General features: G+C 32.8%; 2 protein-coding genes across 2 annotated transcripts; both read left to right on the forward strand.

Moving 5' to 3' along the window:
- The first annotated feature begins 2,776 nt into the window (after positions 1-2,776).
- Positions 2,777-8,003, forward strand: LOC100250974 (uncharacterized CRM domain-containing protein At3g25440, chloroplastic). Its single transcript, XM_010652295.3, has 3 exons — positions 2,777-3,198; positions 5,604-6,005; positions 7,330-8,003. The coding sequence occupies exons 1-3, from the start codon at positions 2,812-2,814 to the stop codon at positions 7,789-7,791; spliced, it is 1,251 nt and encodes a 416-aa protein (XP_010650597.1). The 5' UTR covers positions 2,777-2,811; the 3' UTR covers positions 7,792-8,003.
- A 4,324-nt stretch (positions 8,004-12,327) lies between these two features.
- On the forward strand, positions 12,328-16,328 carry LOC100245852 (fructokinase-2-like). Its single transcript, XM_002268061.4, has 4 exons — positions 12,328-12,851; positions 13,458-13,790; positions 15,318-15,434; positions 15,946-16,328. Exons 1-4 carry the CDS (start codon positions 12,438-12,440, stop codon positions 16,072-16,074), a joined length of 993 nt encoding a protein of 330 aa, XP_002268097.1. The 5' UTR covers positions 12,328-12,437; the 3' UTR covers positions 16,075-16,328.
- Positions 16,329-16,453: the final 125 nt, after the last annotated feature.

Here is a 16,453-nt window from a genome sequence, read left to right on the forward strand (position 1 = left end):
ATTCTTTATTATTTTTATAAAGAAATAAAATTAATGCTATGTCTAGTTGTGAAAAAGTTTGATGGAAAATAAGAGGAAAAGAAAATAAAGATAAAAAGTAAATAAAAAAATTAAAATCAATAAATTATTTTTATATATTACTTTATTTATTTATTTATTTTTATAGATTTAACTCTTTTATATATGGGTTAAATAATATAAAAATATACAATTTTTTTAATAAATTTTGATTTTATTTAACTTTCTTTTACATTTTTCATAATAAAACAAAAATTATTTTCATTAACATTTGTTTTCTTTTTCTAATACTTTTTGCAATCAAATATAACCTAAATAAAAATGAAAGAAAATTTTATTAATTATTTATTTATTTATTTTCATTTTTTTTCTTTGTTATTTTCTTTCCATGCTATACTTTTCCAAACAAGGCCCCTATAGCTTGTGGGTGGTAAAAAGTATGCACATTAATATCTTGGCACAACTTTTCCATATATGGAGACATGACTCTCAAGGATAATTAATGACTTAGGTGGTGTTTGTTTTTTTACTTAATTCTAAATGGAACCTTAATACTTAATAGTATTAAATATTAGGTTGTTTGTTTTTATAGTATTTTATTTCTATTAAGTATTAAAAGGTAAAAAAAACCATTGTGTTATTTTTTCTATTTAGAAAAAGTCACATATTTTAGCTTTTTCTATTTAGTAAAAAGTTTATAATAAGTCATGAAAAAGTAAAAAAACAAACAACCTAAATTCTAAAACTAAATGGTTTTCAGCAAAAAGCCAAAAAAACAAACACCACCTTAGTCAAAAAAGGTCCACCAATGTCATGCCATGGCACGACATAGCATTCTAGGAATGCCCTAATTTCAAATCGAGAGAGACAAGTCACTTCTTGGACAATATTCACAAGTATTTGCATAAATGTAGGCACTATTGTAATTCTACAAGTCTTAAGTAAAAATATTTGATTTAAAATAAAATAAAAAATTCACAAACTAGATCTCCTAAAATAATTTTCAAAGTAGTGATTCTTGGTTAGATAGACATGCATCCATGCGAATTGATTTTTTTTTTTTAATAAAATCATATTCACCAGTTCTATTTTAAATTTAAGCTTAAACTCATAATTGATAACTACAAATTTTATTTTTAAAATAATTAAATCTATAGTCATCGATTATAATTTTAAATTTAAGTTTAAAATTACTATGGTTTTAAAGTTGAGTTCAAAATCGTAATTAGTAATCATGGTTTTATGTTTAAAATTATAATAAATGACTAGAGTTTTTGTTATGGTTAAAGTTGAGTTTGAGTGTTCAAGTGGGTTGATTCGACTCGATCCAATAAATGAGAAAAGGGGAGTAGGGAGCTTTAAAACTACCTATAAAAATATGTTTTTTTGTGAGAAGACTTTCTCTTTCTAAAGATTTAAAAAATAATACGTTGTCTATTATTTTTCCTTAAAACCCTAAAAAAAATTAGAAAGAACTCTATTTTTCTTTCTAAAAAATAAAAATACTTTTTCCTAAAGTTTTTTCTTGTCTTATCTATGAAAACAAAAATCAATATACTTATACTATGAAAATAAAATAGTTCTCATATTCATAGTTTTATTCATGACTTAAAATGAGAAAATTGATCATTGAAATAATTAATAGAGATTTTTGGGCATCTCACTTTGCAACAACATGATGTCTACTACTACACCTGACGAGCACAAATTTAGGAACCCACAAGACCCAAATGGTGTCCCACAATAAATATCAATGATAGCCACTAGACCAAACAAAGACGGATTATTGGACAAACTACATAAGGGAAAAAAAAAACCATATCTTAAAAACTAAAGCATCAAATGAGACGTGAGGCTATGTTTGGATATTAAAAAAAATAAAATCCAAGGGAAAACAAATAGGAAGAAAAAAATTAAAAAAATTAAAAAAGATGAGGAAAAATGTGTATAACTTTTCTCTTGATTGATGGCAAAGAGTTAATGGAAATAAATTAAATTGTTAAAGAATATGAGTATGTTTGACAACTAATTTTTAAAATAGTTTTTTATTATTCAGATAAAAAAATTAGAAAAATATATTTGATAATAAAAAACTGTTTTATGATAATATTTTTTACTTGCTTTCTGTGTTTTCACTTTTTTTTTTTCATGATTTTTTTAAAAAACAATTATACAAACATATAAAATGATTAAAAATAAAACACTAGATATAAAAATTATTTTAAAATATTAAAAATATTTTAAGTTTTTAAATATATTTTTGTTTAACAAAACATTGGAGAACAACTTTAAAAAATCGTCCTTAAAAACTGTTTTTCAAAACAATTTTTTAAAACAATAACCAAACATGCCCTATATTTTCTCTTAATTTTTTTAAGGAAATTTGAGAGAAAAATCTTTTAATATTTCCCCTCATTTTTTCTTAATAGTTTTTTCCTCATATTTTCCCTATAATATCCAAATTGACTTTTGACTTTAGGTTGAAGCCAAAATTTAAGGTAAGGTCACAATGTTAGAGGAATAAATATTGGCTTGACATAATTTTTTATGACTTTAAACATAGAATAACATATGGTATCAAGAAAAAAAGGCCCTTCTACGACAAACAATAATATCCTTTAATGCCCAATGGGCCTATGGAGCCTGACCTCGGAGACCAAAAAGGAGATGGTATCCAAAACCCAATGGGTCGAATTGTACAGCCCAGTGGGAGTGGGCCCAATAAAACCTGGTCCAGGGATCCAACCGACCCAGCCTTTTACCCTTCAATGTTTCTTCTCTCAGTCCAGAGCCATGGCGAAGGCCTTGTTTCGGATCCTCCGCAGAGCTTCACCAAAACCCTCCATTTTCCAACCAATTTCTTGTCACCCAGAATCCATTTTCTCCCTTCCCAAACACCCACCTCCTCCAACCCCTTCATGGGTTTCCAGAAACCTGAGCCATGGCTCAGTCAACCTCGTGATATCTCGGGGGAAACTCAAGTTCGAGACCCACGAGACCGACCCACCAAAGAAGGATAAATGGAAGACCAAGAAGAGATTGAAGATGCAGAGGAAGAAAGAGAAGCAGAAGAGAAAAGCGGCCAATAAGAGAGACCCACGAAGGCTCAGTGTCAAGGGTAAGAAAAAGAAGCAGAGGTTCGCAAATGCCGAAGAGAGAATCAAGTTCAAGCTTGAAAAGGTGATCATTTTTTTTATTCTGTACTCTTGATTACTATTATTATCGTTGTTCTTCTTGTAATATTATTTGAATTGTTGATTGTGGCTAGTTGAAAAGGGTGGGATTATTAAAATGCTGCGATGGTGAAACCTTTTTGTTTGTTTGATGATTATGTTAAGCTTTGTAAATTTCATTATTGTTTCTATTTTTGAATTGGCTTGGATTTACTGTTGACATTGGTGGATTTGATGAACAATTGGGCCTTGTGTCGTTGGTTTCTGCAGTAATTCATCAATTTATAGGACTGGTTTTGTCGGAGACTTTGATACATTGATGGATTTTATAAGAAATAGATTGTGTTTTTTTCCTGCTTCAACTACAAAAGAGTTGGGTTGACGAATTAGTCTAATACTGTAAAGAACACTAGTTTTAAAGCCGATTGGGAGCTGGGAAATGATGCAATTTGTTTGTCTTGCATTCAAGATGTGATTGTATTTGTTACATGGATGATAAATATAGTTGAAGTCTTCTAAATATGGGAAATTCCTTGTCAAATCTACCTTAAGGCTGTGAATTTGGATCTCGGTATATATTTCCAGTATAGATGGGTTTGGGGATCACTTGTTCATTAAGTTGGTATCTTATTTGGGTAGCAGTTTGGAAGCATATTTTTATTTTGGACAATTTAGGTGAATTGGTGTTGTTTGTGTACTAAGGAGAAGGAATGAGCCAATTATTAACTTATCCATTGTGAGATGACTGAAGCTTGGTCTTTATTGTTTTGAAGATTTGGTATTCCTAGGGTGCTTCCTTAGTCAATCAATGAGACATTGATTAGTTTGCAGGGAAGGTTTGTCTGTGAGGGATATGTTTGTTTTGATGTATTTGAAAGGAGTGGAATTAATGGGTGTTTTTATGAATTAGACCAATAAGAATTGCAATTGAAAAATGTTTCATGACCCTTTTGTTCAAGTGGTTCAGTAGATAGACTAGAGATGGGAGGATATCATTTGTGGATTTCATTGATATTTTGGATTGTATTTTAGGCATTAGGAGTTTTATTCTTTGTGACCCTTTTGTTCAAGTGGTTCAGTAGATAAACAGGAGATGAGAGGATATCATTTGTAGATTCCATTGATATTTTGGATTGTATTTTAGGCATTAGGATTTTTATTCTGTTTTTTTTTTTATCCCTATTCATATTGTTGTTGGGTAATCCTTGTTCATATTTGTGTGCATAGTTTGTTCTACCTTTACGAAATAAACTAAGATTAAAAAAAAAAAAAAAAAAAAGAGCCTAAAAAAGAATTCTAAAGTTGATCTATTCTCATTTAGATTATACCCGTTATCACCTATTTGATACACATGGGTCTTCTCTATCCACTTTGTGCATATTATCTTAGTGGAAAATAGTGTTATCAAAGGCCATCGCCTAGGTTGTTTAAGCTATTAGGCCAAGTGGGACAGATAAAAGTCGCCTTTTGAAGACATAGGCAAGGTGGCTTAAAAAAGGCAACACTTAGACAATCACCTTGGGATAAGGAGCAAGGCATAAAGGAGGTCATCTTTTACCATGAGTTAAGATTAAACATACTTAGATTATAATTTCATTCAATCTAACATTGGATTAAACAAAGTATAAGATGAATTGTTATGTTATCAATCATAGAGATAATGAGATGAAGGGATATCAATCTAATCTTAATGGGAGTGATGACAATTTTAATTTCAATGATGACTATAATAATGATACCCAAAGCTTCTCTAGGACGTTCATTCTCTTATTTTGTTTTTTATTTTGATTTTTAGATGTCTGAAAAATTAGAATATGCATTTAGACAACATGGATATCTCTAAACAATATGATGTTTCTTATGAAAAGGGGTAGAATATTTAACTCTTTGAATAATTATTACTATTTTATTTTAAAACAAGCGAAAATAACTTTAAAATATATTCTTAGATAACACCCTGTTTTCAAAACAAGTTCTCAAAAAACTTTTCTGTCAAAAAAATTAATAAACATGTTTTTCATTTCTAGAAAACAAGTCCCAAATAGGCTTTCAGCCTCTCTCTCTTTCACCTCCCCTCCCTCCTCTGCTCCTCTTCTCCCTCTCGTCATGATAATGGACAAAAGTTTTGTAAATTAAAATTTGCTGAAACATACTGATGTTCCCGGTTTTCGATTACTCGTTCATGAACTGCTAGGATAAAAAGGTGTATTGATGTTCTTATATGCACCATAAACGATGATAATGGACAGAAGTTTTGATATCTCAAAATAACACCGATCTTTGCTGAAACATCGATTTCCTAGTCTTCTATTACTGGTTCAGGAACTGATTCTCAATTATGTTGTCCTTATCCAAAGCCCTAATTTCTTGTGATCTTAGCTATATGTTCCGTTTATTATTTTTCCATTGCAGGCAAGAATCAAGGAAGCCTTACTCATTGAAAGACTAAAACGATATGAAGTTCCCAAACTTCAGGGTCCTATAGTTCAACCAGTTAATCTGACGGGTGAGGAGCGGTTCTATATGAAGAAGATGGCCCAGAAGAGGTCTAATTATGTACCAGTTGGCAGACGAGGAGTATTCGGAGGTGTTATTCTCAACATGCACATGCATTGGAAGAAACATGAGACAGTCAAGGTCATTTGCAAGCCATGTAAACCTGGCCAAGTGCATGAGTATGCAAATGAAATTGCCAGATTGAGTGGTGGGACCCCAATTCAGATAATTGGAGATGACACCATAATATTTTACCGAGGAAAAAACTATGTGCAGCCAGAAGTTATGTCGCCAATAGATACATTGTCCAAGAAAAGGGTGCGTGTTCCATCTCAAATGCTGCATTTTGTTTTCTCTATTACATACTGTGGCTCTGTGGCACAAGTTATTTCATGTAACACTTTTATTTAAGTCACTATCCACATGATTAGGGAACCCCATTGTAGCAAGAAATTCCACTTGATGGGCCCACCTATATTGTCATTTAAAAGCCAAATCATTAATCTAGATGTCTCTCCATAGATTGATTTCTTAACCATTTCCAATTCCCGTGCTAGCCCCTCCTGAAGCGCATGACCACCTTTGAGGATGCTTATTGACTCTTGCATGTATATGGTGTATTGATTTAGCTTTTACAACTAAGTATGAAATTCATGTGTCTGATTTTTTGGCATTTAGAATCTGACCAAGTGACATTCATGAATTGTATCATACAAAGTTCCATAATGAGAAAGTGATCGAATTCTCTTACACATTTGAATGACAATCCAAGGTTTTTAAGATGAACTTACAAGATTGCCTTCAAAACTTGAACCATAGAAATTTACTGATTCACATGTCCTTGGTGCTAGAGATTTGCATGGCATAAGTAGTTTTCGTAGAGCGTATGTATATAAATGAAATGTTGGCTGGCCTGGTGGGGTTAGTGCTGTAGCCCTACAATTTGTCAGCCTGTTGCAGATCTTCTTACCAACATAGTTGTAGTGGATTGTTGAAATTGATACTTGAGTGGAATAGTTAAACATATTAAATTTAATGGAATTTAGCATTTACAAGTAAGAGAACTGATGATGGAGATTGGTGGGATGAACATCATTGAACAATATACTGAACAACAATGATCTTTGTCACAACCAAACTCCATTATTTTGCTTCTTTATCACCATTCTATGATTATGCTTGCCAATCCCAAAAGGGCAGTTATCTCTAGATGTTGTATAGTCGTTTGAGACGACCCATTCCTTCGTCATGGCTTCAAAACATGTCTACATGGTTAAGGACTTACTAGATAGATAGGGTCAGGAAATTCAACTTCTTTCTCTAATCAATTTGGAATATCATAAGACCCGTGATTCAATATTTTATGTAATATATTAAGAAAGGTGACATTATCACTTGTAGATTGGTTTGAAGAAGATATGGGTGCCTTTTCAAGAGATGGCCAATCTTATTTGATCTTTTGTTTGAAGATTGATTTGAAAATGAAAAAGTCCCATTTGAATAATATTCCCATCTGTTTGCTTTGACTTGCTTAATAATTTGGTTAATTATCACAAAAAGTACGGCAAAATCATTGCTATTGCTTAGTTATTTGGCTCTAGTTGAATATTAGCCGACTGAGTTCTTGTTATTCTTTTGACAGGCACTGGAAAAATCTAAGTACGAGCAGTCACTGGAGTCAGTGAGGCGATTCATTGCTATTGCTGAGAAGGAACTAGAGCTCTACTACCGGCATATTGCACTTTATGGTGACCCAAGTGATCGAAATCCCACTTCAATCTTTGACAGCCCCAGCAAATACACGAACGAATCAGGTAAAGAAATGCCCAGAAGGCAAGACTTTGACGTGTCCACCAATGGCTTTTCCTTCTCCCCAGGTCATCTTCCAGATACAGAATCTGATTCCACAGATGAAGAACTAGGACCATCACTATCTGCTAGTGAAGATGATTTAGAAGACGAAAACTCATCCGTAATTGAATTTGATTCTGATGATGAGGATGAGGATGAAGATGAAGATGATGATGACTTTGATTCTGATGGTGAAGAATGTGCAGAAAGCTTTTCAGTCATACAAGAAAGCTCAGGTACAATACTGGGTTGATCAATCATGTGTGGAAGGAAGTAGATGTTATTCTGATGGTTGAGACTTCTTGAAAGGAGGATTTCTCAATAGGAAAATTCAACTTGCACTTGTCTTTAGTAAGATTCAAAAGTTTTGTGATGTATATTTAGGTCTTGTATATCAACAAAAGACGCTTTGTAGAAAAACAAAAAGTACTTAAACATGGCAATGGAAATTATTTTCCGGGAAAATTTGGGGTTGTGATTAGAATAGAATAGAATCAAACTTTTTCCTAGCTTGATGATTCAAAGGGCCCAACTTTTCTTTTATGATTTGCTTTGAACCAAACAAGAATCCAATCAATTAGAAAGTGGGTTGTGCAGGAATCTGATAACTACATCTTGCAACCAAACAAAACTGAGGAAAGGTTTGGGCTCATTTCACGTGGGCCCCTGTGCTCTAGCACGTGAACTCTCACGTGCCTTTATGTAGAATCTCACTCATCTGACTCACATGCCCAATTTCCAATATCATATATTACCTATATATTTTTTTTATTCTTTCCTTTTTGGTAATTTTATTCCTCTCTTGCATTATATTTTTTTTATTATTTCTTTTTTATTATATTATGAAGTAAATAAATTAATATTTTATACCATGATGCCATCATTTTTTTGTTGAAAAAAATAAAATAAAATAAAATATGTTCTCAATCCCACTAAAATCACTTTTTTTGGTTCTATTCCAATCTCTCATTTTACCATTTTATTAATGAGAAAAAAAAGAAAAAAAAAAAAAGAAGGGTATTCTTTGTCCTCATCTAGAAGTATATGTTTTTATATTTTATACAAAAATATTTATTAATTAATATATTAATAAATACGGCGAGAAACCAACGGCTAAAAGCCCTTTACACATGCCACGTCATAGGGATGTCATCACCATATGATGTGCCACGTCATGATTAGTTGGAGTGTGGGGCAAAAGACTTAATGATTTTTTTTCCATAATATCTGAAATTGTGGTGTTCATTTAGTTATAGAAAATCAAATCAAAGAGATTCCTTTAGCCAAAATCCATGAGTCATGGAATCACATCTCCATCATATTTCTCTTTCTATGCTTAATCATATTACTATTTTTACCCTTAGATTTCATAAGACTAATTTTAAACTCTGTGTAAGGGTATTATTGTCAATTTCTCATTCTTATTATTGTCAAATATTATAATGGAAACAAATAATCATTCCAATCTTAAATTTCTAAATTCATCCAAATACTATAAATAAAATTATCAAATCATTTTCATTCACCAAAAATTAAAAATGAAAACAAATTATTCATTTTCATTCGCTATTCCCATATACCAAACACACCTTACATAAATAATATTTGATGAATATAAATAACTAATATTTTTTTAGTAGATAAAATAAAATAAATTCATAAAACCTATTAATATTAATGAAAAAAATTAAAATGAATTTTAAAGTATTTTTCAAAAAGGGTTTATTTTATGGAAAAAAAAAGAGTAATTAAAGAAATTTTGAATTACCAAATAGTTATTTCTAAATTTTCCTTGATATTATCTTTTTACTATTTTAACTTTTAAATATTTTAACTAATTATGTAGTTGGTAAAAAAGAATCAAATTTTTTATTTTTATTTTTGCTTAATCTAAAAGATCTTTTGATCGATTCAAAGAGGATTTAATTCGATTAATGCAATTAAAGGCATAATTAATTTTAAAAAATACAACTACAAAGTGGATAAAAGATATGCTAAAAAAAACCACAACAACAAAAGAAACAAAAGGAGAATTTTTATTTTATTTTTATCACCACTCTTATTTATTGGAAAACGATCAAGTGAAAAAATCTTTCCTAATTCTCAAATGATCATTAATTCATTTTCTTGTCTCTTATCATGAAGATTAAATAAAACCATGTCATTTATCATGAATAATTAAAAAATTAACCAAAATAATTGAAGTCAAATAATCTAACTCTACTAAATAAGTTGTATTAGACATTAGATATTTTTTGTTTTTATTATTGTTGGAGTTGGGTAAGGATGCCCAACTGGCCAAACCCAAAAAGAATGATTCTCGTAATTTCATTCATGGCTTAAAATAAGAAAATTGGTCAGTAAAACAACCACAATCAGGATTTTTGAGTGTCTCAAGAGATAACTCAGAAGTCTTATTTTATATCAATTATCATTAAAATATTATTGGGTGCAATGACGTCCTTCTTAAACTTGATGATGAGTCATAAAAATAATAGTTTTTTTAATAAGGTTATGGAGTGTGATATAGAATGTCATAAAAGTTTTGATTTACCTTCACTAAAATACCAATTAATTTTCAAATAAGACCGGCAAAGCCTTTACCAACAAATGGAAAAAATGGATAATGTGGTTAATATAATAAAATGAGAAGAAATGTGTTTTATCCTAAGAAAAAAAAAAGAATCTAATAAAATAGGTAACTATTATAAATAATTAAAAAAGTAACATATAATTCAATTAAATTTGAAAATTTTATACAACTCATTATTACCATTTCATAAAATAAAACTTTCTAAGAATATATTAAAATTAAGAATAAGTAAGATAGTTTTTTATTTGGTTTAATATTAAAGACAAAAAAAAAAAAAAAGATGATTTAATAAAAAATGGTCCATGCCTAAACACCTTGAAAACAAAGCTCTTTTCATCATTCATTAACTTCCCTTTAAAGGCAAGTGACTTTGATTTATCATCAATTTTTAATTTTTAATTTTTATTTTTTTAATAGGTGTGGTACCTCTATTTGAATAATTTGAATTTCTAACCCATATAGTACTACCCCAAAAGAAACCAACTTTCTTGTGCAAGTTGTATGTGACACCATGATTTAATTTATGCCCATGGATTGTGGGTTTTCTCCAAAAAGTTTCTTTACAAAATTTAAAAGAAAAGGGACAAGTGGTTGTGATGGGATGCATTTAACTTTTAGGCATGGTCCAATTGCATGTGTGGTGCACCAATTGATTTTAAATTTAAGGGGTCTAGTAATTCACTTGTATTTTTGTTACTATTTTTCTAATAATAAAGTTTTATTATAATGGGGTTAGGTTTAGGCCATGGTTATAAAATGGATAGTGAGGTGGTCTTGATTGGAATTGGTTTTAACCCTTGACAAATCAGTGGGATCAGTTGTATTTATTTAAAATCTTATAGGAGGTGAATGAAATTAATAATTTCTCATGACGGTATAATATTTTGCTGCCTTGTTTGATTAAAATATTATTGAAAATACAAATTCAAAAAGAAAATTTAAAAATAAAAATATTAAGATAAGATTATATCTGCAATTTTAAATATATATTTTTAAAATGTGGGTATTATGTAATCCTTTTGATCAAATATTTCTATCTAAAACTTGGGCATGATAGAAGGTTACCATACCTTATAGGATTGATGGTGATAGGCTGCCCATAAAGATAGAGAAAAAGAAAGCTTAGGGCATATTCTTTTGTCTTTACAATCATAAAAAATGAGTAGCATAAAGCCCTAATCTCCATTTTGTTCTTCTCCATTTGTACATTTTTGAAAATTGTAAAGCGACCCTCATCATATGTAACCCCAAAAGATGAAGACATCCAATTTCTATACAATAACTTTAACTTTTGACTTCTAAACAAGGAAAGAAAATATCTCAAAAAAAAAAAAAAGAACCAATTTTTTATTAGAAGTCTTTTATCACTTTGCATCTTTATCACTTATCATATTTTTAGATAATGAATTAAATTTTCTTAATTTGTATGAAATTATATTAAATATTAAAATAAATTAATTTTAAAATTCTAGTTATGATGAAGAATGTTAGTGTGGCATGAGTCACCCGTGACATTTAATTAATTAATTAATTAATAAATTGTTTGATATTTAAAAATCTTAGTTTTTGTATACTATACCATCACATCAATCTTAGAGAGGCGTAGAGGGACATAAAGGGTATTTTATTATATACACAAATGTAAAAGAAAATATATAATAATGTCAAGTTGGATTAAGGTGTGATTAATTTGACCTAAAAAAGTAAAAAATAAGTCTATGGCTCCTAAAACAATGGGGGTGACAAAGAGGAAGAAAAGCCCAATCAAAATTGGACACGTCATCATATCTAGAAGATGAAAAATTCAATTTTGGGTTTGAGCTTGAATTTTTGGTGATTTTAGGCAAGTGGGTCACGTGACAAAACAATGGGTTGGTGTGTCACCCACCAAACCAAAATTTTGGAAAAACAATGGGTGACGACGACTCATGTAGTCATGTGTGTGTTTTTCATTTTTCCTACGGTCTACATTGGATCTCTCAAATGGTTTTTGAATGGGAAATCCTAAATTTTCCTATTAATTTCAATATTAAAAAGAAAAAGAAAAAGAAAAAGAAATTCACCATTTGAATTCAATTTGAATTTGGCATTTGAAGTAAAATAAAATTTAAAATTAGAAGAATTTTATTACCTTAAAAAAAATAAAAATTAAGAATGAAATAAATAAAAGAATATTAGTGATTTTAGAATTGGATTAGTTCTGTGTCTCCGACGCCATCATTATAAATACTCCTCCTCTCCTCTGCTTCTATCTCTTCGTTTCAATTCTCACTATTCTAATTCTCTCTTTGTTTTTCTCTCTCGCGATGGCTCCCGTTATTGGCGTCAACGGCGGTGCTGGCGGTCTCATTCTGAGTTTCGGCGAGATGCTGATCGACTTCGTGCCGACGGTATCCGGAGTGTCCCTGGCGGAGGCTCCTGGATTTTTGAAGGCTCCTGGAGGTGCTCCAGCGAACGTGGCCATCGCCGTGACAAGGCTTGGTGGAAGATCTGCGTTTGTTGGGAAGCTCGGAGACGACGAGTTCGGGCACATGCTGGCCGGGATCTTGAAGGAGAACGGCGTGCGCGGCGACGGAATCACCTTCGACGTTGGTGCCAGGACGGCTCTGGCCTTCGTCACGCTCCGCGCCGACGGAGAGCGTGAGTTCATGTTCTACCGGAACCCTAGCGCCGACATGCTGCTGAAGCCGGAGGAGCTCAACCTCGAGCTCATTCGATCCGTACGTTTCTTCTTCTTCTTACTCTTCTGCTGCGAACTCTCTCTCTTTTCCCTTTAGAATTGAGAAGATTCTCGGAGATCTTCCATGGATTTCTCTCTTTAGACCTTCTCTCAATGGAGAAGATTTTCAGAGATCATTCATGGACTCTAGGAGAGAAGACGCCGATCTCACGCGCTGTCACCAGATTTTTCGCTACTACGTTTTTCATCCTGTCCACGTCAGCATTAGGTCCCACCCCCTAGATACTCGCAGTCAAATTTATCCACATCTCGGGTAGTTTCAAGTTTCAACTTTGAAAGTCCCTTTTTTCCAATGGGATAAGTATTTAAATCCGATGGATAGGTTCAACTTATGATCCCTTAATGCTGACGTGGCAAGATCTTAGGTATTGTGTACGGTGTCAGCACCGAGGCTTCTCCTATGGCGCAGCGGAAGAATGCTACTCGCTTGCATGCGCGTGTTTTCACGCTATTGCATGGCGAGTAGGTCAATATTCATCTGCTGTTCTTTGATTCACGTCTGTCTGCATCGATTTTGACTTTTTAATTTTTTTTTTATAGGAAATTTTGATGGCTTATTTCGTTTTTTTTTTCTTCTGGAAAATAGGCAAAGGTGTTCCACTACGGATCCATAAGCTTGATAGTGGAGCCATGCAGATCGGCGCATTTGAGGGCGATGGAAGTGGCGAAGGAGGCCGGAGCACTGCTCTCGTACGATCCCAACCTCCGGCTGCCACTGTGGCCGTCGGCGGAGGAGGCGCGTGAGCAGATCATGAGCATCTGGGAGAAGGCGGAGGTGATCAAGGTCAGTGACGTTGAGCTGGAGTTTCTCACCGGCAGTGATAAGGTGGATGACGAGACAGCGTTGTCGCTTTGGCACCCTGGCTTGAAGCTTTTTCTGGTGACCCTTGGGGAAAAGGGCTGCAGATACTACACCAAGGTATGTGAACCACATTTGAAATTTCTCAATCTCTCAAACCAAGTAAAATTTTTTTTACAGATTTTTCCTGATCTTCTTAATAAAATTATTTCAACATGCCATTTTATTTGATTTCTTCCAAATTAAGAAAAATTCGATACTTGCATAATTGGGTAAGAGTTGCATTTGATGGGGTATCATATGAATAAATACCTATAATTTTTGTATAAAATTACACGTTATGCCATTCGATTGAAAAGTAAATAAAGATGATCCGTTGGTGTAAACTTGGATTATTCTTTCTGAGAATTTGGTTGATTGTCTGTTCATTCATTGATTGCTCTGAGCCTCTCCAGTGACTTGTTTGACTTTTAGCTGTAAAGTGGGTTGGTGACGCCTTCAACTCCACAATTGGGGGTGAATGCGATACATGGGCATTCGTGCATTGTGAGGGAGAATGGGTCCCACTATCTGGGGGACGAATCAGAAATCCATTAGGGGCTTTTTGGTAATTTCACGTAACGTGACAGCGGCTCCACCGAACTCCATTCAAGGAGTCCATAGGAGGTCAAACCCAAAATCCCAATAGCCACAAATCTCTACAATTCCGTATTTATCATGAATAAAAAAATAAAATGAGATAAAAATATTCGTAACTAGTTAAAGTTCAAAACAAGTAAGAGTAAGGATGGCTATATTATTGATGTTTTATTTTAAGTTTTGAAAATGAGTATTTTTCCCCATTTTAGTGAGGGTAGGTGGAGAGGTAGTTGAGAGAGTGGTGAGATTTGTAAAGTATATATATATATATACACCAAATTGTGCATAAAGCCTCTCTATGATTGTAATGCTGCAATTAGGTAGTGCTACAAACTGCCAAAGCTTGTGGCTTGGTCTTGGTTTGAACTCTTGGTACAACTGTTTTTTTTTTTTTTAATTTTCTGTGGACCCATAGATTGAAACAAACAGTATCATTTTCGAAATATCTCCATTCCCCAGATTTGATTGAAGGTTTGTCTCATATCTGGCAGGCACTCTCCGTTTGGAAAACGGAAAAGGGGGGTCAGATACATACGAGTCTGTTGATTTATACAGCTCTGTAACTTTTTCTAAGGAAACATCATTTGTTTTGTTTGATTCCTTGAATTAGTGAGACTTTTCACTGCATGCTGCCCCATATATATGTTATGTTGTCTTTGTACCTAAATTGAGCACGTGATCCGACACCGACTCTTACTACCTTTATCTCTCCTCCTGCTATATGACGGTATGAAACTGACTTATTTTTGGTCAGTTTTGGTAAGTATGGTATGGAGCCAATTATGTTGGTAGCACTACTTTCAGCAGTAGGCACCCTAAAAAGGCTCTCTCAAATTCTTTAATGAATACTTCAATTTTCTTTCTTGACGATTTCGCCGAACAACAGAAGTGAAGGGAACTGCTCAACCAAATGTTTCATGAACTACTTTTGAACATTGACAGCCTAGATTTACCTAATGCTAATAATTTTTTTTTTTCTTTTTTCCTTTGTGTTTGTGCAAAATGCAGAATTTCCATGGAGCTGTAGAGGGATTTCATGTCAAAACGGTGGATACAACTGGTGCTGGGGACTCATTTGTCGGTGCCCTTCTATGCAAAATCGTCGATGACCAATCTGTCCTCGAAGTAAGCCGTTATCATCATCTTATCATCATTATTTTTACTAGGCTTAAGGGAGGCCCCTTGTTCTGTCACCTAAAATATCAAATTGGCTTTCAATTCCCTCTCCTTCCATACTTGTCTTAGAAGCTTGGAAAAGTCGCTACAACCACCGACATTTTTTTGGCAAACCATCTGTTTCTACCTCTGTTGTTGATTTTTCTTTTTCTTTTTCTTTTGGGTAAATGTAGAATTTTAGATCTAACCTAGTCCTACCATCTAATTTCTGTTTGGTGCGCAATCATAGCATCAATAAAAATGAGTGTCCTACGCCACCTGCAAACTTTTCACAGAAAATGCTCCAAATCCAATGGGACCCCAGTTGAAAGCCAATAAGCTAATGTTATTGCGGAATGACAAAACTGTTCATAACTGAAGGCACACGATAAAATCTTTTTTCTTTTTCCTAGTCATTAGATGTAAAACTATAAATGTATGATTTGATTTGTCTAATGTGGGACAATTTCTGAAATTGCAGGACGAGGCAAGATTGAGAGAAGTCCTGAAGTTTGCAAATGCATGTGGAGCCATTACAACTACAAAGAAAGGAGCTATCCCTGCTCTTCCTGCCGAGGCTGACGTCCTCTCCCTACTCCATGGCGCGTAGACACACTTTCCCATTTTCCTTTTCCTTTGGCTTTTTAGTTTTTATTTTTGTTTTCTTTAAATAGTCTGGTTTGGGTTTCCATTTCTTGAATAGGAGTTGCTTGCAATTCAATTAAAAAGGAGGATCTCCGATCTCTCCGAGTTTTTTGTTTTTTGTTTTTTTTTCTCTCTCTCTCTAAAATCCATCTCAATGTAATGATGGAAGACCCGTGCTTCTAAGGTATTATTAAATAAATTTCTCTTTCATGTTTGGCATTTGCTCTACTTCTCCCCTCTATCCAGCAATCATTGAGATCTACCTCTCTCTAACTCTCTAATATATATATATATATATATATATATTTAAATATTTAACAAATATTCAAAAAATAATTCAAGAG

Source organism: Vitis vinifera, chromosome 5 (assembly GCF_030704535.1).
Source record: "Vitis vinifera cultivar Pinot Noir 40024 chromosome 5, ASM3070453v1".
Lineage (NCBI taxonomy): Eukaryota > Viridiplantae > Streptophyta > Magnoliopsida > Vitales > Vitaceae > Vitis > Vitis vinifera.